The sequence below is a fragment of the Phoca vitulina genome, unplaced genomic scaffold, assembly GCF_004348235.1.
Source record: "Phoca vitulina isolate PV1807 unplaced genomic scaffold, GSC_HSeal_1.0 scaffold2, whole genome shotgun sequence".
Classification (NCBI taxonomy): domain Eukaryota; kingdom Metazoa; phylum Chordata; class Mammalia; order Carnivora; family Phocidae; genus Phoca; species Phoca vitulina.
Genome location: NW_022589705.1, coordinates 25,255,560 through 25,278,754, shown reverse-complemented (window position 1 = coordinate 25,278,754; position 23,195 = coordinate 25,255,560). Strand labels below are relative to the sequence as shown.

At 36.4% G+C, this 23,195-nt stretch overlaps 1 protein-coding gene across 3 annotated transcripts in view; it reads left to right on the top strand.

Annotated features, from left to right (window-relative positions):
- CUNH1orf146 (chromosome unknown C1orf146 homolog) overlaps positions 1-22,917 on the top strand; it is a 78,763-nt gene extending 55,846 nt beyond the window's left edge. For 2 of the 3 annotated variants that reach the window (XM_032423850.1, XM_032423839.1), the window contains exons 2-6: positions 8,420-8,531; positions 19,246-19,339; positions 21,411-21,579; positions 21,973-22,051; positions 22,745-22,917. In XM_032423850.1, the coding sequence (XP_032279741.1) occupies positions 8,463-8,531; positions 19,246-19,339; positions 21,411-21,579; positions 21,973-22,051; positions 22,745-22,879 (546 nt within the window). In that variant the 5' untranslated portion in view covers positions 8,420-8,462 and the 3' untranslated portion in view covers positions 22,880-22,917. Of the gene's footprint in view, positions 1-3,317; positions 3,446-8,419; positions 8,532-19,245; positions 19,340-21,410; positions 21,580-21,972; positions 22,052-22,744 lie in introns of all 3 variants that reach the window. The other variant, XM_032423860.1, reaches the window with a different exon arrangement.
- Positions 22,918-23,195: the final 278 nt, after the last annotated feature.

Sequence of the window (23,195 nt, the reverse complement as noted above, 5' to 3'; positions counted from 1 at the left end):
AAGGGAAATACCCAGCTTTAGCCACCTGGAGGCATCCCGTCCCACCTAAGCAGGGGAAAAATCTGAGAAACACTGGTGAAATTCACAGCTCAGCATTGCAGGCTTCTGAAAAGACTGAGACCTAATAATAGGACTGTAGAATCCTTCTCCTCCCCTTAGACCTTACCACCATGTTACCAAAGGCCTGTGTACCAGAGTTTCTTTTACCAAGTAGGTCATGTTAGGCTTTCAACAAAAAACTGTAAGGCATACTAAAAGGGAGAAAACATAATTTGAGGAGACAGCACCAGAGGTCCAGATATAGCAGGGATGTTGGAATTATCAGACTAGGAATTTTAAACAACTGTAACTGATATGTGGGAGGCTGTAATGGAAAAAGTAGACAATATAACAAGAACAGATGGGTAGTGTAAGCAGAGAGATGGAAATAGTAAGAAAGAATAAAAAAAGGAAGTGTTGGAAATAAAAGAGAATGTAACAGAAAGGAAGAATGCATCTGATGGACTCATTAATGGAATTGACACAGCTGAGGAAGGAATCTCTGAGCTTGAGGATATGCTAATAGAAACTTCCAAAAGTGAAACGCAAAGAGAAAAAAAGACTGAAAAAAAACTGAGCAAAATATCCAAGGACTGTGGAACAATTACAAGAAGTGTAACTTATGTGTAATGTGAATACCAAAAAGAGAAGAAAGAGAAAGGAACAGAAGAAATACTTGAAGCAGTGACTAAGAATTTCCATTTCCCCAAATTAATGCCAAACACCAAACCACAGATCCAGGAATCTCAGGGAACACCAAGGATGATAATTGCCAAAACAACAACAACAACAAAACCCCCAAAAAACCAAACCCCACCTAGACATATCATACTCAAACTACAGAAAATCAAAGATAAAATATCTTGATAGAAACCACCTTATCTATAAGAGGAGCAAAGATACAAATTACATTACACCAGAGCTTGCTGGTGCTATCACTCTCTGTGCCACGTGAGGACACAGTAAAAAGGTGGCCAACTGTCTGCAAACTAGGACGAAAGTTCTCACCAGAACCCATCTGGGATGGCACCCTGATCTTGGATGTAATTGCATGTAAACCATGCAAGCAAGAGAGTGGAGTAAAATACTGAGAGAATAAAACCACTGACCTGGAATTCTCTGTCTTGCTGTGTCCTCCTTCAAAGTGAAAGAGAAATAAAGATTTTCTCAGATAAGCAGAAATTGAAAGATTGGTTGCCAGTTGTTGATCTGTTTTATAAGAAACGTTAAGAATTTCTTGAGAGTTATATGTTAGTTAACTATATGTTAACTAACTGGAATATGCACAAAACCTAAAAAAATTAAAATAAAAACACATTGTACAACCTAAAAAAAATTTCTTGAGAGAAGAGAAATGATAGTGTCAGAAACTCAGATCTATGTGAAGAAAGGGAGAACAATAGAGAAGGAATAAGTGAAAATAAAAAACTTATTTCTCTTATTCCTCATTCATCTAACAAATAAAAGCTTGTTCAAGATAATAGTAACAACAATGTATTTGATGGTTATAGCTTGTGTAAAAGTGAAAAGAATGACAGCAATGGCATAAGGGATAGGATGGAGGACTTAGGAATATTTTTTGTTATAAGATACTTGTACTATTAATGAAGTGGTATACTGTTATTTGAAAATAAACTTGGATTGGATGTAAATGTATATTGTACACTCTAGGGCAACCAGTAAAAAAAAAAAAAAGTTTAAGAAAAAACCTTTAGAGCCAGTTAGGAAAAATCACCTGGAAAATGACCTCCCCTCCCCCCAAAAAATGAAAACAGTAGAAGACTAAGATCAAGCTATGAGATCTAATACCCAGCTAATAGCAGTTGCAAAAAAAAAAAAAAAAAGAATATTGGGAATATTAAATAAGTATTACAAAATAGTTTTCTAGAATTGAAGAACATGAGTATCCAGATTAAAAGGTCTTGCTGAGTACTTAGTACAATGCTGGTAAAAAGATCTACCCAAAGACACGTTGTTGTGAAATTTCAGAACACTAGAGATTAGGAAAGACGCTAAACATTAAGGTACCAAAAAAGCTTCTGGAGAAAACAAATGAAAAATAAGTCACTTACACAGTAGGAATAGGAATCAACATGATATGTCCACAGCTACATTGGTTGTCTAGAAAACAGAGTAATATTTATAAAGTTCTGAAAGAAAACATATCTAATAAGATATATAGGCACAAACATATATAAATACACACATACACATATACATATATTTATAAATATCAATCAAATAGGATAAAGATTTTCAGACATGCAAGGGCTCAAAATACATCTATGTCTTTATATTATTTATTTGCCGTGCATACTCTTTTTAAGGGAACTACTAAAGAATGCTTCAGTGAAACAAAAGAACAAGGAAAGGGAAACATGGCTCTAACACAGGAGAGAGATGCTGGGAAGTCCCAGGATGACAGCTAATGAATCAGAGAAATATCCAGTTTATATTTTTATCTGCAGGAATGGGAAGGGATCTCTAGGGAGAAAAATGTAACTGAGGGATTATTTGTGTTGGAATGTTTGAAAAAAGTACCAAAAGTCTTGTGAAAATAGTTTATTGTTTTGTTTTGGTTGAAAGGATTGACTAAAGTATATAATGATGATAATAATATATTTGTATTATGTCATTTGATTTTCTGAATGACTCTGAGGTATTGGCAAGCCAGTATTATTCGTCTCATTGTATGTAATTATATGTGTGAAAATACGCTTAAAGACATTGAGTGATTACAGTATTAGAGGTAAGACTAGAACCCTGGTCTAACTCCCATTGTATTTTTTCTACTATACTATGGATCTTCTACCAAAAGGTCTGAATGTATGCCTTATATTTGGCATAGATTCCACATACACTCCACATCCTCACTGAATCATAAAAGCCATAATCACCCATTTTGTCTTTTGCAGTTCTACCCCTCCCCCCGCCCCTGATACACCACCAATATTCTAACATAGTTTTTCTTGTTGCTAAGATATTTTTGCTTCTTTACCTTTCACCAGACACTAAACTAAACTCAGTGACAGGAACCTTCATTCTGTTTCTAGAATTAGTCTTTATATTTGATCCCCCTGGCTTTTGAATTGCATCTTTCTCTTTTATTTTTTTTTTCTTTTAAATGTGTTTGGAAATTTATTTTTATACATTTAACTATGCACGCAGGGTTTTTTTCTCTTTTATTCCTGACTAGACTCTGCTGCAACTCATGGAACTCAACCCCATATACTTCTTTTAGTTTAAAACAACTTTGCATCTAATTGGCCTTCTTTTAGGCAAGAATAAGCATTTGGCAACTATTTCCAGAGTTCTTCAGGGATGATTCTGAAGTATCATATATGGAGTACCAGGTACCTACTTTCCCAATGGCCATTTGCTTCTTGCCGTTTTGCCACCAAGTCAGGTCAGTACATCCTCTTCAAAATGTTTCTTCAACAAGATGTTTTGTAAGCATGTAATTCTATTTGTATATTTATTATGAACTATGACATGTGCTCAGGGTAAAGACCCAGAAAGCCATTTAATTCACTTCTGACTACATATCATTCTATTTATTCAAGGGACTCTGATCATCATGAGATTTTGGTAATAGGAAAAGCTCTCACCAAGAACACAGCCTCTGTAGAATCTAAGTTTATTCATTACCACTTAAGAATTTAAGAATTCTTCTGCCTCCACAGGTTACTTTGCCACTTGTACACTAACCACAGATCTGTATTCATAGCATAGTTTTTGAAAGCATTGTTTATTGCCTAACATATCCACATTTATTTGTCACCGCCCATCACCCAACAAATCATCAGCTAGATCATGGTAGAATACTTGGGCTTCCTTACTTATGGTGAAAGGGATTGGTTCATCTACACACCTGCCACATATATTTACTTATAAAATCCCCCCACATTCTTTTACCCCCCTGCCCTTTGATCAACCTGATAGAGAGAACTAGAGTTCATGATAGATATGCTGAGCTCTTGTTGATGCCTTTGCCAGCTGCATGTCAGATACAGTGAGAGGGTAGGTATGACCCAGGAGAGGAGTTCATGTGAGTTCAGTCTATTCCTAAGAATCTGATCCCAGAATACTCAGAGTCTCACCAGGTAAACTCAGCAAACCCTGCCTTGTTTACTGGGAAGAAAGACTGACATTGTGAGGATGGTGCCTTTTAAGCTAGCTTGATCCATCTCTGCACCACATATTTCTAACATATAAAGACACATGGCAAAACCCTTCCACTGTTAATGGCAGTCATCCAGGACTTACCTTATTTGTTCCCAGCTTGCAATAACCTTTATTTTGCTTCTGACTTCTGGACTACTGTTTATATTTAGCAAAAGTGCCAGGCACTGTGCTAGGCATTGGGAATACAAAGATGAATAAAACATGGTTCCTCTCCTTGAGGAGCCTCCAGTGAGAAGTCTCTTCATTGAGAATACAACTATGTAAACAAATTTAACTATATTAATGAGTAATTTAACAGATATGCTTGGGCTACTATAGGTCCACAGAAGAGGGAAGTCCTGATTGCCTGTGGAGAACAGGGAGAGTTTTTTTAGAGGAAGTAACACACAAACTGCTAATTTTAAAAAATAACTAGGAATTGACAAGAAAGTGAGGGGAATTTTATTCAGAATATATAGAGATGAGGTGTGAAAAAGCATTTCTTGTTTAGGACTATAGGTTCTTCAGAATAGCTAGAGCACATGTGATACGTTAAGGAATGGTAGGACATGAGCCTGAAAAGGAAAGAATTTGTACACCTTGAGTAGGCCATGGTGAATCATTAAAGGATTTTAATTGGGGAGGAATATGATATTTGTGGTTTTGCAAGATAACTCCATGTTATTGCAAATTATTTATAATTGGAAAAGTTTGGGACCACATCATATGTCCATTGTAAATTACCAGAGATAATTGAAGGGTAGCAGAATATGCCTATTTGACATGAGGATTATTTTGAGCTGATTATTTTAAGAAATACAGACATAGGAGAAGCTCTGAAGCAGAATAGGAGTTACCCTTTTGTAAGGTACATTCACACTTTTGAAGAAAGCCTCCATTTTTAAGTATCTTTCTCTCTGTATCAGGAAGAGAAGGGTGACTCTAAATCACAAGAGACTTAAAGATGGCACTGACTTAAATCTGCATAACAAACCTTACTCTTGTTTACTGTGTTTTTCCTGGTACCTTCCCAACACTGGCCTCTCCCATAACATCTTTCTTTTGTCTTTATCTGAAGATGGTATTTAAAGTGGTGGCTTAGGCTCTCTCAAGGAATTAACTCCTTTTTTTTCTGGTTATCTTCCATGTATATGTCAGGTATACATGTTAATAAAGTGGTTTGTTTTTCTCTTGTTAATCTGTCTTTTATTATAGGGGATCTCAGCCAAGACCTCATAAGGGTAAAAGGAAAATTATTTTCCTTTCCTGCATAAGGGTCAAATAAAGGGTGGCAAATCCATACAACAGAAATTATATAGCCTTTACATATTTCCTAAAAATACATAAGGAAATAGTTTATGACAGATATTAAATGAAAACACTAGAGTATAAGTCCTAAATATATGGAAAGATACACCATATTCATAAATGGAAAGACTCAATTTCATAAAGAATTTAGTTTTTTCCAAATTGTTTTATAGGTAAATGCACTTCTAATTTTAAAGATCCTCTAACAGTTTTAAAGCAACTGACATGATGATTTTAAAATTTATGGGGGGTGGTGAGCCTGGGTGGCTCAGTCGGTTAAGTGTTTTGGCTCAGGTCATGAGATCGAGCCCCATGTCGGGCTCTGCTTGAGATGCTCTTTGTCCTCTGTCCCTCCCCCAACTCATGATCTTTCTCTAAATAAATAAAATCTTTTAAAAAAATAAAATAAAATTTAGAGGGAAGAAAAAAGACCCAAGAACACATATAGCACTACTGAAAAAGAAGAGTAAGATATCGAGACTTCCCATATAGAAATCAAGAGTTTTTATAAAACTATAAAAATTAAAAACAGCATGACATTGACTTGGGAATAATTGAACAATGGAATAGAATATAGAACCCAGAAGCAGACCTATGAATATGTAAAAACAATGTGTCACTAAGGTGACATTGCATTGCAAATAATGAGGGGGAGAAAAGACTACTAGTGTTGAGACAACTAGGTAGCCATATTTTTAGAAAATGAAATTGGATCCCTACTTCAGACTCTATACAAAATTCTAGATAATTAAAGACTTAAATGTGAAAGATCAAACTAAAAATTTAGAAGACAATGAAAGAGAATATCTGTGACTTCTGGGTAGAGAGGATTTCTTAAATAAAAAGCACTGAGAATAAATGAAAACATTGGTAAATTTGACAATATTGAAAATTCTAAGTTGTGTATCAAATAATATAAAGAAGGGGAAAAGGCAAGTCTAAACTGGGAGAAAATACAAACAGTTGACAAAAATTAATATCTAGAATATATAAGGAAATTCTACAAATGAGAAAAAGAAAAGGAAAATCTAATAGAAAAATGGACAAAAGACATACCCATTTCACAGAAATTGGAACATGGCTTAAGAGTGTCAGTGTCCATAATAATCAGAAAAGTGCCAAATTTAGACCACAGTGATACTCACTTGAATGCTACTAGATTTACAGTAATTAATTTTTACCTTTTCTCCCACCCACCTCAGACAACTGTACTTCAAACTTTTTTTTTTTTTTTTAAAGACTTTATTTATTTATTTGACAGAGAGACACACAGCGAGAGAGGGAACACAAGCAGGGGGAGTGGGAGAGGGAGAAGCAGGCTTTCCGCTGAGCAGAGAGCCCGACACGGGGCTCGATCCCAGGACTCTGGGATCATGACCTGAGCTGAAGGCAGATGCTTAACGACTGAGCCACCCAGGCGCCCCTGTACTTTAAACTTTAGCACACTGATGTTTTTGAAATTTTCTTATATCATTTTCTTTTATTATCTGGTTGTCAGTGTGTACAGTACTTGGTGTTTGCCAATGTGTACAGTACTTTGTGTTGTTCTTGCCCAGAAAACTCTTCCTTCCTTTAGTGCAGCAGTTCTTAAAAGTATGGTCCCTAGACAGGCATTAACAACACCAACAGAAATACACATATACTGGCCCCACCCCTCAACTATCTTTTCAAGGATGTGTAGTGAATAGTTTTGTAGGTTAGAGATAATATTTTCCTCTAGAGCACAGGGCAGGTTTGGTTGCAGCCCATTATAAAAATTAGGGATTCCTAAGCTCAGGATTCCTTTCCTATAATACACCTCACTGTTTCTGCTGATAATACCTAGCCTTTTCCCCATAACCGTGTGGGAATTGGATTTGGGGAATTGCTGCAAGAGAATGAGGATCCTGGGGTGCCTGGGTGGCTCAGTCATTTAAGCATTTGACTCTTGATTTTGGCTCGGGTCATGACCTCAGGGTTGTGAGATTGAGCCCCACTTTGGGCTCTGCACTCACTGGGGAGTCCGCTTGAGATTCTCTCTCCTTGTTCCCCTCCACCTGTGTTCTCTCTCTCTCTAAAACAATAAATCTTTAAAAAAGAGAGAGAATGAGGTTACTTCTCTTGCTGTGAGTAAAAAAACAAGTAAAAAAAACATTCTTTGTCCTCTGACCCAGGAGTCTTATGTCTTTTGTTAAATCCATTAAACTGTGGCAGGCTAACTTTTTTTTTAGCTTGCAAATACAGTAAAACCATAGGCCTTTCACAGTTCTTGACACAAGTCTTCTTTCATGAAGTTAGTGCCCTGAAATGGGAACCATTGCTTTTAGTAATTGTTAACAGAGTTAAATAACAAGAATTCAACCGAGTAAATTTAAAAATCAGATTGGCTTCATTCAGTGAATCATGAATTGGGCAACATCCCAATTAGCAAGGGAAAGGAGCTCCACCAAACTGTAGAAAAGGGGGTTTTTAAAGGTAGGTGGAAAAAAAATTATTTGCAAAGAATGCATTGTTTCAGGCAAGATCGCCTTCCTGAGGGGAAAGGAAGGGATTTATTGGGTGGATTATTTATTTCACTAGTGCTGACCAGGTAATTTGGTGTTGACTGGTTAAAGGTTACATACATTCAAAGGGGTTGAAAATGTAGTTAGGTTAGATATTAAGTTTTGGTTTACTGATGTGGGGTTTAGCACAAATGACTCCATTTTGGGTGTTCTGTCTCCTTTTTAACAGTAGGAAGCATGGTATTGCAATCGGAAGCATGGTATTGAATAAGCTTAATGTATAACAAGACAGATATTTTTCAGTTTCAAATTTTAACTTTCAAATATTCATTAGAGTGTCTCCATTAACCTAGTTTCATTTCTGTCTTTAATTTTCATTCACCAGACGTTTCTACATTGTCCTGTTTGCTCTTTCTTTTTATCAGATTGTGGCACCATTAGAAGCTGGGTTGATCCAGAGACAGACAGATGGCTGAAAATGGCAGAAAAGAAAAAATAAAATGGACAACCACTATTATTATTAGCTCATCTCTTAAGGTAAAGAGGCATTTGGGCCATTGATCTTTAATTTAAAAATTAAAAGCAATAGAACAATATTTTAAAAGATCCTTAGCTTGATTATCCAAAGTTATATGGATCTGGAAGAACATAAACTAAATGTATTTTATTTATTTTTTTATTTTTTTATTTTTTTAAAGATTTTATTTATTTATTTGACAGAGAGACACAGCGAGAGAGGGAACACAAGCAGGGGGAGTGGGAGAGGGAGAAGCAGGCTTCCCGCGGAGCAGGGAGCCCGATGTGGGACTCGATCCCAGGCCCCTGGGATCATGACCTGAGCCGAAGGCAGACGCTTAATGACTAAGCCACCCAGGCGCCCCAAACTAAATGTATTTTAAAGATAAATTCTAAACTTTACTGCATCCATTTTCAACATCCTACTTCTCTAAATATTTGAAGGTTGGAAATTTTTTAAAGTTCTTATGTTTCTCTATAAGCCTGTTCTAATAGAGATGTTAAAGGATTTGAGAAGCAGTAATGCGCACATGTATATTACTTGTTTTCAAAGAAATAAACCACAGAAACTGATCTGTGTACCTTAGTGTCGTTAGAGGGAGGCTGTCTCCATACAGTTTGGGTGGGGAAGGGATGGAAAGTTGAATCCATGAAGGCAGTTGGTCAGTCCACAACCATTTTTAGCTCCTCAGCCAACAGGATTTCTCCATTGCGCTGGTATTTATCTATGGACACTAGCTGACGTCTAGAGGGAAGGGGCAAGAAATGACTGTTCCACAGTAAAGATGAGAGAGGCAAGAATAAGACTAAAAATAAGATTTTTTAATCCATTCTATCCTCCCACTGCTTCCTCAAGCTGCACTTTGCCCCAGTGGCTTTCGCCATCTAGCTCCATAACACAAACCAGTTTAAGACAGCCTTAAGTCTCACTGTTTTTTTTGTGCTTCTATTTGTTAGGTTTCTGGAATTCCTGTTTTTCTCTTAATTCTGTGTCTTTTTCAGACTGATTTTGAGAGAGGGAGCCAGCAACCCATGCTAATTTGCCAAGAACAACTACTTCATAATTCATTTATTATGTTTAACCGTCTTGCTTTGTCCTATTTGTTTCTTCTTTATCTCGTCACTTTTTGTATTGATTGGTTTCTCTCTCTCTCCTTCTCTGCCCCTCTCCCTCCCTCTTCCCTCTGTGTCCCTCTCCTTTCTTCCTTTCCTTATTATATGCTCTATTTCTACTTCTTTCTTCCCTTCCTTATTATATGCTCTATTTCTACTATTTTAGTAGTTTCCCTAGAAATTTTAACATGCATACTTATCTCCACAAAATCCACAGTGAATAATTACCTTTATTTTCCTCTTAAGGGACAAAAGAATCTTTAATTCCAGTCATCCCTTTCTGTGTTACATCCTGTTTTTATATTTAGTTTAATTCTATTTTTTAACTTTTCTAAAGTTAGCATTTGTTTATATACTCATGTCTTTGCTACTGTTTTTGCTGTCCTTTCCTTCTTTTGGTTCAGACCTCCCAATTTAAATCACTTTCTTTTTATCTGAAGAATGTAATTTAGAAGTTACCTCAATGAGTATCTTCTAGAGGTAAAAACTTATTCTCAGTTTTTGTTAATATCAAAATATTTCTATTTTCCCCTTGATCTTGAAAGATATTTTAAAGGTCAATTTAATTGACGTATAACTTACATACAATAAAATGCACACATTTTAAATGTACAGTTTGATGAGTTTTGACAAATGTGTATACCTGTGTAACCACCACCCTAATCAAAATATAGAACGTATGCATCACTCCAGAAAATTCCTTCATGTAGTCATTTGTAGTCATTTCTTTTCTCACTCCTTGCCTCAAGCAACTATTGATCTGATATTTATCACTATAATTAGTTTTGCCTGTTCTAGAACATCATATAAGTGGAATAATATAGTTGGTACTCTTTTGTGCCTTGCTTTCATGTTATTGCATATAACAATTTGTACCCTTTTATTGCTGGGTAGTAGTTTAGTGTATGAGTATACTACCCCAATTTATTTATCTGTTCACCAATAGATGGACATTTGGGTTTCCAGTTTTTGGCTGTTATGAATTAAAGCTGCTCTTAACCTCAGTATAGGTCTGTATGTTTACATGGTTTCATTTCTCTTGTAAATACCTAGTAATGGAATTGCTGGGTCATATGGGTCATATGTTTATTTTTATAAGAAATTGCACAACTCTTCTCAGGTTCAGTACAAATGAGCACTGAATCTATTTAACTGTGTAACTAAAATAAAAATAAATGTGGGGATTATGGTTTTATATTCCCATCAGCAATGTATGAAAATTCCAGTTGCTCCAAAGTGAAAGATATTTTCGCTAGATTTACAGATACTTTCTTACAGCATATTGAGGAACTCATTTCACTAGATTCTGACTTTCATTGTTGCTGTTGATAAGCTAGCAGTCAGTTTGTCACTTCTTTGAAGATTACCTGTCTTTCCTCTTTGACTGCCTTTCAGATTTTGGCATTCTCTAGTTTTTTTTTTAAAGATTTTATTTATTTATTTGACAGAGAGAGACACAGCGAGAGAGGGAACACAAGCAGGGGGAGTGGGAGAGGGAGAAGCAGGCTTCCCGCGGAGCAGGGAGCCCGATGCGGGGCTTGATCCCAGGACTCTGGGATCATGACCTGAGTTGAAGGCAGTAGCTTAACGACTGAGCCACCCAGGTGCCCCTGGCATTCTGTAGTTTTAAGGTATAGATTTTCTTTTTCTTTTTTTTTTTTTTTTTTGAGGTTTCATGAATCTTTGAATTGTTGTTATTATCAAGTTCTTATTCATCATCTCCTTTATTCCCTTGCTCCTTCCTGTCTGAACTCCCATTAGATGTATGTTAGATCTTCTCACAATGTTCTCTATGCATTTTGACCTCTCTTTCACTTTTTCTGTCTTTAGGTTGCAATCTAGGTAATTTCATCCGTTCTGTCTTCCATGTCAGTATTTCTCTCTACTCCTATTAAACTCATCCATTGGAAGGTTTTTTGGTTTTTCTGTTTCGTTTGACTTTTTTCAACTTAGGAAATATAGAGAAAAGTACACAAAAGTATATATGAACCATTTAATGGAGTTATTGTAAAAAGAATACCATGTAGCCAATCAGGTCAACAAATAGAACATTACTAATTCTCTTTTCTCTTCAGGACTTTTATTAATTATATCAATGATCAAATACCAATTATATTAGATATTTATAATTTATTAATTATATCAAATGTGTATAACACCTATACTTTTTCTGTAGCTGTAATTCCCACATTTATTTTCATGTTAGTTACACAGTTAAATTGATTCAAGATATATCTTTGTTTTTTTTTTCAAGTCTTTATTTTTCTCAGGTATGATTTAAAAAATTTTCTTCATATTGTTCCTATTTCATTTTAAGTACTGTAGATAGTTGATGTTTTTGTTGCTGTTATGGAATATTGTTTCCCCATGTTTTCAGTCTATAAGTAGCAATTTTTGAGTTTGTGGTAATTTATTTTTAATCACTTCACTGAATTTTCATGATACATTATCAGTTGATTCTATTGGATTTTCAAGGGAGGCAGTCATAATTTGTGATTAGAATTTCTGACAGCTATATCTCATGGCCTTTTGCTGTAACCAGAGCATCTAAAATAGTGTTTCTGATTTTAATGGGAATACTTCCAGTGTTTTATTACATATGATGTACCTGTTGCTATAAAATATTTGTTGTGTTAATATTCATCTAAGCTTAATTTATAAAGGTTTTCTCTTCATCAGAAATAGGTGTACAGGGGCTCCAGGGTGGCTCAGTCAGTTAAGCATCTGCCTTCGTCGGCTCAGGTCATGATCCTGGAGTCCCAGGATTGAGTCCCACATCAGGCTCCCTGCTAAGCAGGGAGTCTGCTTCTCCCTCTGACCCTCCCCCTTCATGTGCTCTCTCTTTCTCTCTCTCAAATAAATAAATAAAATCTTTAAAGAAAAATAGGTGTTCAGTTTCAAGTGCATTATTTTTTGTTGTCTGTTGAGAAGAACTTAAGTGACTAATCTTTGCATTTCTTGATTAAACTAGTTGATCGTTACGGGTTTTTCTTTCATAGTCTCTTAAAATTTGGTTTTCTAATATTTTATTTTTGAATCCTTATTTACTAATGATTAGGCTGTGGTTTTCTCTTTCTGTGCTATTTTTGTAGGCAAGAGGGGGTTTCCTTTTCCATACTTTTTTTTCATTTGTTTATATCTGTGAAGTTATATAGTATGGAAATTATTTGTTCTTTAAGGTAAAAGCTTTTCTATTAAATTTTCTGTGCTGATAATTTTTTATGAACTGTAGAAAAATAGTGATTTCTATGGTTTTTGCTCTGTTAAGTTTTATACTATGTTATGAGTCTATTTTTATAAATTATATATTTTTTAAAAATTTACCTAAGTCATAGAGGTGGTAAACTTACTAAGTTGAAATTTATGAGATTGCCATTTCTGTGATTAAAATTTTCATACTGACATTCTTTTAAATTTTCTGATAAACTCTGTCAGTTATTGAGTACCCTTTCCCACTTCTGTTTTTATTTATATTTCCTTTTTTATGAGTAGATTTGGTAGATAGAATACTAGTTTTACAGAATATTAATAGGTATTAAATTTGTAGAAAGAAGTATTGGATTATATTTGGAATGCTTATATAAACAAATTTATACAAGTTTTTTTTACTGCACTACTCTTAAGAGCCTTTCATATGCTTAAATGCGTGGTAAATCCTCAAAAGGAGACAAAATAATATTCAGTGTTTCCCAATATTATTTGAATACAAGGAACATCTTTTAATACTTCATGGGACTAATAGTCCATGAAACATGCTTTGGAAAATTTAGTCTTAGCTCCTGGTTATTTTGAAAAATTAACTTTTAAAAAAATTTTCAGGGCACCTGGGTGGCTCAGTTGGTTAGGCGACTGCCTTCGGCTCAGGTCATGATCCTGGAGTCCTGGGATCGAGTCCCACATCAGGCTCCCTGCTCAGCAGGGAGTCTGCTTCTCCCTCTGACCCTCCTCCGTCTCATGCTCTCTGTCTCTCATTGTCTCTCTTGCAAATAAATAAAATCTTAAAAAAATAAAATATAAAATAAAAAAAATAAAAAATTTTTCATTTTGTATTTTTTAAAAGATTTATTTATTTATTTTGGGAGAGAGTGCACATGTGAGTGCAGGGGGGAGGGGCAGAGAGAGAGGAAGAGAATCCTAGGCAGAGTCTACTGAGCATGGAGACAGACTCTGGGCTCGAGGCCATGACCCTAAGATCCTGACCACAGCTGAAACCAAGAGTCAGATGCTTTAACCAACTATGCCCCTTTATTCATTTATTTATTATCATTATTTTTAAAAATTTTAGTTTTTCTTAGTGCATGAGCAGGAGGAAGGGCAGAGGGAGAGGGGGAATTGGGCTCCCTGGGAGCCCGATGCGGGGCTCCATCCTAGGACCCTGAGGTCATGACCCAAGCAGAAGGCAGACACTTAACCAACTGAACTACCCAGGCGCCCCAGCAGGTGCCCCTTTAAATTTTATTTTTAAGTCTTTTTTTTTTTTTTTTAAAGTAGGCTCCACATCCAGCGTGAAGCCCAACATGGGGTTTGAACTCACAACCCTGAGATCAAGACTGAGCTGAAATCAAGAGTCAGACACTTAACTGAACCACCCAGGCACCCCTTTAGATTTTATTTTTAATTTAATTTTGAAGATTTTTATTTTATTTTAAAGATTTTATTTTTAAGTAATCTCCATACCCAGTGAGGGAATAGAACTCACAACCTGGAGATCAAGAGTCTCATGCTCCAAGGACTGAGCCAGCCATGCCTCCCCACCCTCCACCCTCCACCCCTTTTCTTACTGGATCAGCAGTTGACAGATTGATAGGGCATGAGAGCACCCCCTTATGGCTTCTGACTCCATTTCATCTGCCTATTTATTTTCAAAGGTTTTTTTTGTTTGTTTTTTGTAATTTCTACACCCAGCCTGGGGCTCCAACTCATGACCTGAGCTGCATGCTCTTCCAGTTGAGCCAGCCAGGCACCCCCAATGACTCTATTTTAAATGAGGTTTCCTCTGATGAATTTTCACAATACCAGTTATTCCTTTTTGTTTTATTGCTGAATAATTTCCATTGTGTGAATATGCTTGAAAAAGTCAACGTTGTTAAAAAAAACTAGGAGACTAACAAAAGATGTAACAACCAAATGCATGATCCTGGTTTGAAAAACCGGCTGGTTCAGTCAGTAGAGCATGCAGTTCTTGATCTCAGGGTCCTGACTTCACACCCCATGTTGGGCATAGAGCCTACTTTAAAAAAAACAAAAACAAAAAACAACTATAAAAGCCATTACTTGGCCAATTGAGGAAATTTAAATATCAACTGATTATTAGGTACTACCAGGTAATTAATGGTTTTATTATCTCACTAAGCCTTTTTTTTTTTTTTTTTTTTGGCAAAATCTCTGTCTCGTTTCTCTATTAATGGCACTACTGTTCTATCAGTTGTTCAGGCTTAAAGCTCTTGTACCACCAGCTCCAACCTTTTTGCTTCCACCCCCACCCACCCTCATATCAGTTCAGGTTTTCAGCACTTTTTTTTTCACAGCTTGAGAGAAAACTCACATACCATACAACTTACCTATTTAAAATATACACTTAAATGGTTTAAAAGCATATTCACAGGGTGTTCAACTGTCATCAAAATCAATTATGAGAACATTTTCATCACCTCCCCCAAAAAACTCTGTACCCATTAGCAGTCACTCCTCAGTAGGTTTTTATCACTTCTGATGTGGCTCCTTAAAACAGCCTTCCAACTCATCATCTTCAGTGCTCTCCTTTCAGTTTATCTCATGTACATCACAGACAATTCAGTTTCTCTAAAGCATGGTTTAGATACACCTTCTTAACTAGATACCTTCAGTGACTTCCCCAAAGGACGCTTGGATTCAAGTAAACAAATATCCATTAACACACATTCTGTTCTGGGAACTGTGCTAGGTGCTGTGAACAAAATGGGTACTACTGAAGACTTCTTTTACCGCTCTAGTGCCTGTGCTCAGGCAGGGCCTCTGCCTAGAATGACCTCTTGACCCCCACCTCACCCCCAACTGCTAGAAATTTTTCCCAACTTTCAATGACCGTCTTCCCCAGCAATTGAGTGCGAACTCAGCAGTCAATTGCTGAGTCAGTGAACTTTCCTGACACTTCTCTACCCCGTTCACTTACACACACTTAAAACCTCAGTACTTGTTTGCTCAGTACATCCACAGAACATTCTGTGGCAGCAGCAATGCTCCTTTCTGTGGGAACTGCCAGCTTCTCTCCCCACCGGATTGATTCCTCAGAATCCCACCTCCTTTCCTCCAGTTATCAAAGACCTCCGCCACCCCCGAAAAATTTACTCTTGAATTTGGCTGTTTTTTTCTTAATTCAGTACTTTCTGTATTTATCTTTATTATTTTTTTATTATTTTTATTATTCTTTTAGTTGGCATTGAAAGTTAGGAAAAATTTCTAGCAGTTGGGGGTGAGGTGGGGGTCAAGAGGTCATTCTAGGGGCACCTGGGTGGCTCAGTCGTTAAGCGTCTGCCTTCGGCTCAGGTCATGATCCCAGGGTCCTGGGATCGAGCCCCACATCGGGCTCCCTGCTTGGTGGGAAGCCTGCTTCTCCCTCTCCCACTCCCCCTGCTTGTGTTCCCTCTCTCGCTGTGTCTCTCTCTGTCAAATAAATAAAATCTTGGGGAAAAAAAAAAAGTCATTCTAGGCAGAGGGCCCTGCCTGAGCAGAGGCACTGGAGTATGATTTTTTTAAATTTATTATTATTTTTAATTGAAGTATAGTTGACACACGATATTACATTAGTTTCCAGTTGTATAGCATAGTGATTTGACAAGCCTTTGCATTACTATATACTCAACACAGGTGTAGCTACTGATAGAATATGATTGAAATTCATTAACATGGCATACATGGGTCCTTAGGATATGCCAGCAGTTATTCCTAATACCATCTCCAAATTAACTGACTTGTGTACACCTTACACACTTACCATATAAGAATCATACTTTTGCATCTGAATGCCTTTGCCTTTACTCTTTCTGTCCTTGCTCTTCTCACATTTGTCTTCTTGTCTGCTTACTAAACTCCTTTCCACTTTAAAGATTCACTCATATTTTATGAAGCTTTTTGACTCTTTGACATCTGTTATATCCTTTTATAGTTTTTTTTTTTGCCAAAATTCTCAATCTTGTCTTTCATCTCCTTGAACATAGTAAACATCACTGTTTTAAGGCATGTATCTATGTAAGTTCACTATATGTAACATCCCCTGTGAGTCTATTGCCTGTTGTTTCTTATAGTTCTCTTTCAAGTAATTTTGTCTCTGATTATTTTTAATTGTGTGTTGGAATTTGTATTTGAAAAATTGTAGAAATAACTTGAGGCCTAGAATAGTGTTCTGTTCCTCTAAAAAGTCTTAATTTTACAAGAGAATTAAATCCCCAAAGCCCTAAGGGTTGCCACATAAAATACAGGACATTCAGTTACAACATTTGGGTTTTAGGTAAACAATGAAATTGGTAAAAGTACATCCCAAATATTGCATGGGAAATACTTACACTAAAAAATTATGTTGTTTATCTGAAACTTAGATTCAACTGGGTATTTATTTTTATTTGCTAAATCTGGCAATCCAAGCCTTAAAGCATCTGTTGTATGTAATAAATGAACTACAACTAGAATGGCACTAGTTATGTGAGAATTGAAAAAATAGTCACTCAAATAATTTTCTTTGTAGTTCATATAAAGAAACCTGATTGAGAAAGGTTACTCTAGGCAGTGCTTCTGCAAGGTGCTTGTAGTAATACAGTATCACCTAAAGACAATTTCAGGCATTAAAAGGCTTTGAAGGTAGGCTATAGCCCCTGTGAGAGCTGTCCTACTTTTGTCAGAAGCTGTGTTCAGCCTCTCATCTCTTTCTGAATTGGCAAATGCCCTTAGGGAAAAGGTGGCCTAAATGTTGGTCTCATATCTCTGAACTTCTGTGTAGATTTTGGCCTTATACTTTTTCACTATCCTGCTAGTTCTCTGATGCATTCAAGCAGATTTTAAAAATTGTCCAGCTTTTCTCATTGCCTCAGCAGGAGGTTTGGCCTAAATTACTTAGTCTGCCATTGCTGGAATCAATGTATAATTTTAAAACAGCAGAAGAAATTCATGGGAAGAGCCATAGTTGTACTCTAGGTCAGGATCTGTTTGGCACAGAATACTCTCTTTAGGACAGAAAGGAAGCATATATTTTATATATAATTCCAGCCTGTATACTTAAAATATACACGTTCTAAAGCAAAATGTAAAATTAACGTACCTAAGGGATTTTTGTCTACTTGGAGAACAACCAGCTTGAGTTGTAACCAATCAGGAAACACTATCAACCGTTTATATCTTAGTGGCTTGGATAAAATGATCTAAGTAATTACTTGGATGGATAGAGTAGGAAATGAGATGATTTTTAAAATGGTAAAGTAGAAACCCTGTTGCTGTGTTTATACATGTTTTCTGACTTGTCTAAGGCTTAGAACATTTTAAAGGTAAAGTAAAAGTGGTGCCTGGGTGGCTCAGTCAGTTAGGAGTCTGACTCTTGGTTTTGGCTCAGGTCATGATCTCAGGGTTGTGAGATCGAGCCCCATGTCAGACTGAGCCCCATGCTCAGCAGGGAGTCTGCTTGAGATTCTCTCCCTCTCCCTCTGGCCACCCCCTCTCCACCCCATGTGCTCTCTCTCTAAAATAAATAAATAAATATTATATATTTTTAATAAGTATAAAAGTAGGGACACCTGGGTGGCTCAATCGGTTAAGCATCTGCCTTTGGCTCAGGTTGTGATCCCAGGGTCCTGGGATTGAGTCCTGCATTGGGCTCCTTGCTCAGTGGAGAGTCTGCTTCTCCCTCTGCCAGCTACTCCCCCACTTGTGCTCTCTCTCTGACAAATAAAATCTTAAAATTAAAAAAGAAAAAAAGTATAAAAATAACTGTAAGGTACACAAATGAATTGGAGAATTGGTTGTCTCCTTGTGGTATTCTATATGTCTGGCACTTCATGTTATTGTGAACCACCTAAGAAACTCACCGCCACCCACCTTCCAATTTACATTAATGCATGTCAGAATCTGTCTCCCAGTTGTTTTTTGTTTTTTTTTTTTTTTTAAAGATTTTACTTATTTATTTGACAGAGAGAGACCAGCAAGAGAGGGAACACAAGCAGGGAGAGGGAGAAGCAGGCTCCCCACAGAGCAGGGAGCCCGATGCAGGGCTTGATCCCAGGACCCTGGGATCCTGACCTGAGCTGAAGGCAGACACCCAACGACTGAGTCACCCAGGCGCCCCCCAGTTGTTTTTTAACGAAGTTTGCATTTGCTCTGTTTCTTATAGTTCTTTAATACTGTCCTTAGTTTCTGTCCCTAAATAACTAGTGCACAACTCATTTCCAAACACTGTGTGTTTCAGTAGAACTAAATATTTTTGCTTTTTTTAAAGTGTTTTTTTTTCACCAGAGGGAACATTTACTGTCTCCTTTGATGAGCAAATATTTAAGTGGTTATAAAAGAAGCTATTAAACTTAATTTTTCATTAGCTTTAATAAAAAATCATTCATTCTAAAAGCATGTCTTAAGTTTGTGTTTCTGAAAAAAATTTTTTTAGAGTTGTGAAGTTGCAACTGCCCTAGAAAATCGAAGCCACAAGATTCGGTATTCAGATTCCGTGGAAAATGGATCAATTATATTTTCTCTTTCTGGTACGGTATATTTGTTAACTGTCTTGATTTAAGTTTCTTATAAAATACGTGAGTATAAATTCTAATAGTGGTAGTTCAATAACCAGGTAAGAAGCTTAAGGTATTATCTTTTGGGAGAAGTAAATGTATAAAACTTTAATTACTGCTACAAAAGTAGTGCACGTGGCCAACTACAACATGCATTTCTGTTTAGATTATAATTGGGGGCACCTGGGTGTCTCAGTCAGTTAAGCATCCGATTCTTGATTTTGGTTCAGGTCGTGATCTCAGGGTTTGAGATCAAGCACTGCACTGGGCTCTGTGCTGGGCATGGAGCCTGCTTAAGATTCTCCCCCCCCCCACCCCCCCGCCGCTTCCTCTTTAAACAAACAGACAAAAATTATTGTTGAACTAAAGCTGAACCCATGGAATCTGGTAGAGGATAGTAAAAACGACATGCTTTGGAACTAAGATGCAAATAGAACAAAGTCATCTCTCCAACAGTCAGTACTTAATGTGTTACTAGTATTAAAGAGGCCAACATCACAACACTGGTCAAAAGCCATATATAAAAACAATATAGGAGAATGTTTTTTCAGGATTTTGTATAAGAGTTTGCTGAATATAATGGAAACAAATACTAACTAAAAGAAAAGAGCCAAATAGAGACAAATAAAATTTCTTCAAATCATAAAACTGTACAACTGTCATGGGCAAAATACAGGAAGGAATTAGATTAGGATATGAGAACCCTAAGGTGATGGGAAGGGAGCAGCACAGAGCATAGGTTTGCGGTAGGGAAATGACCAAAATGACAAAAGAGGTGGAGGTAAAGGATTTTACCAGGAGGGTTGCAGATAGACTGGTAATTCTAGCAGAGGTTTTGGAAGACAGGCAGCTTTCAAAAGCTCCTAGAAATAAAACTCCAGGCTGAAAGTGGTCCAACTTCAAACTCATCCTTCCTGGTTGAATAGAGCCCTCTAGGGAGAAGTGAAATGTTTTTGAATACCTCCTGTGTCCCTTGGCCACTTTATATACAGTATCTTATTTAATCCTCTTAACAAACCTATGAAAGAATTATTACATTCTTAGAGATGGGAGAACTTAGGTTCAGGAAGGTTTATGTAAATTGTGCAAGTTCATTCAATTAGCATATAATCATATAATCACTTTCCTCAGATTGTCTTCTCTTTTAAAGAGCTATAATTGGATCAAATTTCCCTTCAGGACTATTTTTACAGGCCTGATACTGTTTCAAAAGTCCTAGATTACAGGACACCTGGGTGGCTCAGTCGATTAAGCGTCTGCTTTCGGCTCAGGTCATGATCCCAGGGACCTGGGATCGAGTCCACATCGGGCTCCTTGCTCAGCAGGGAGTCTGCTTCTCCCTCTGCCTGCCATTCCCTCTACTTGTACTTTCTCTGACAAATAAAATCTTAAAAAAAAAAATCCTAGATTATCTGCTCACTGTTTTAATAATAGTTAATGTTCTCTACAAAGGTTTCTCCAAGAAATAGTTGAAGGCTTAAGATTATCTTTGATTTCCATCTTTTAAAAAAGTCATTATAACACACACAAAAAACGACTTTTAACTAAAATTAGGCATTACTTTCATTGTGTACAGTGCCTTGGTTTGAAAATGGTTACTGACCAAAAAAGTTTTTTCCTCTAGAGTAAGTTATCCTTTTATAGAGAGCATTTTAAAGAATTAGCTAAATCATTTTGTAGTATAAGAATTTTGTTAGGGGCGCCTGGGTGGCTCAGTCATTAAGTGTCAGCCTTCGGCTCAGGTCCTGATCCCAGGGTGCTGGGATTGAGCCCCGCATCAGGCTCTCTGCTCCGCAGGAGGCCTGCTTCTCCCTCTCCCACTCCCCCTGCTTGTGTTCCCTCTCTCATGGGTCTCTCTCTCTCAAATAAATAAATAAAATGTATTAAAAAAAAAAATTTGTTACAGTAAATTCTGTTTCTTACAGGTTTGCATCCTGGACACTTAGAGCTGTATTATAGCTATTTTTGTTGATTCTACTGAGTTTACAAAATATTTTCATTATTACAACAAAGTAATGTTTTATATTATGCTTACCTTTTCTAGGACTTGCATTTTTATTGATGGATGCTAAAGAATGCTTTATATCAGCTGAAGAAATATTTCTAGCCAAAATTGAGAAGTTTATTAATATTCACCAAAAGAGTTTTTTGGTTCTGTCTGCTGCCCTCCATGGGCCTGAGGAATGGAAACTGATGTTCAGGATTCAGCAGAGGTATGGAAGAATAGTACTACAGACTTTTCTTAAATCACATGTGTTTACTTTAGTTCTTAATCCTTTTAAGCAGTTGAGTTATGTTTTGCCAAAGGATAAACATTGTAATGTTAACTTGTCATATTTAATAAAATGCAGGCCTAATGGCTACTCCAAGAATCAGGGTGACAAGTTTCAGAGTTCATGCTGATTTCTGAGATTTTCGTGCAAGACCAAAACAAAAGTGAATACTTTTTAGTCTATTAAATTCTGGGTATAAAGCCGTATCATATCCTCTGTGGAATAGGGCAGGGCATGAATAAATAAATGACAAACAATAAGAGGTTTCTGTCTCCTTTCCGCTTAACAGATGTCTGTATAAGTTATATGATCTGTTTATGAATTATTTTTCAGATTCCTGGGTAGTAATTTACGGATACTTCCAGTACACAACACAGTAAATGCTATTAATCTTATGTGCACTATAGCTAAGGTGAGTCACTTAGGAAAATGACGCATTACATAGCACTCATAGATTTTAAGGTTCTTGACTTCAAAATGCACACCCTCTTAAGCAGGATTAACAAATACTCTGCTTCTGTTCCCCTCAGAAGTTGCTCTTTCAGCATGCAGCTCTTTGAAGCCTGAACTCAGCCTATCATCTTCTCAGTTTACTTCCAGTAGCCACTACAAGAATGACTAACTTTAGGCCAAAAGAGCATTTGGCATATATACATTGTGTTGGCCCTACTGGTTTCTTAAATCTTCCTTCAAGTTCTAAAGTACAATTATTGATCAGGTTGTAGACAAGAACTGTCGAAGTGCAAACATACTATTTTATAGGATGATCTTCACAAGTTGTCCACTTGGTTTTCATGCTTGTCCTCCCCTGTGAAGTGTGCCCTAGGCAGAGTTAGATGTTTCTTACTCTTTCTTATACTTGGAACAGATCTCCATATTAAAGCGGTTCTTAAAGTATTCTACTTTTGGCTTGTTGGAAATTCCTTAAAGACAAAGACCAAGCACTTTTCTGTTACTCATAATTAACTCATACCTAGTATTTAGCACAAAGAAGGTGATTTGATACCTGTTGAATAAGTGAAAGTTTTTTATATGACCCTGTAAAAATTACTTATTTTTGTAAATATTTCTGTAAATAATGTTGCATGTTTATAACTTCTTACAGACTGCCTCCAAACCATACACAGACAGCATTTGCTATAGAATGATAACAACTGAGGCTTACATCATTGAGCAAAGTCCTGTTTGGAAAACACTTCAAAAGTTAAAACTGAGTAGTGATTCATTTAATCCAAATTAGAGTATCAATTACAAAAGTTCTTTTGGAAGAATGTTAATTACCAGTTAAATTATAATGTTCAAATATATATTTAAAGATTTTTTAAAAATTTAAAATAATAAAATGTATATGATCAAAAATGATTTTCAGTTTTGTTGATAATTCATTTAATAATGTTTAGAAAAAACTGGTACATATATTATAAAACTCAGATGCAGTTCCTTAGTGATACAAACTAAGTTGGATGGAAAATATTTACTACAAAATAACACAGCATTTTCTAACTAGCCCCTTAGACTAAAGGAAAAGTCACACTTTTTAGCTTTTCCACAAGGGC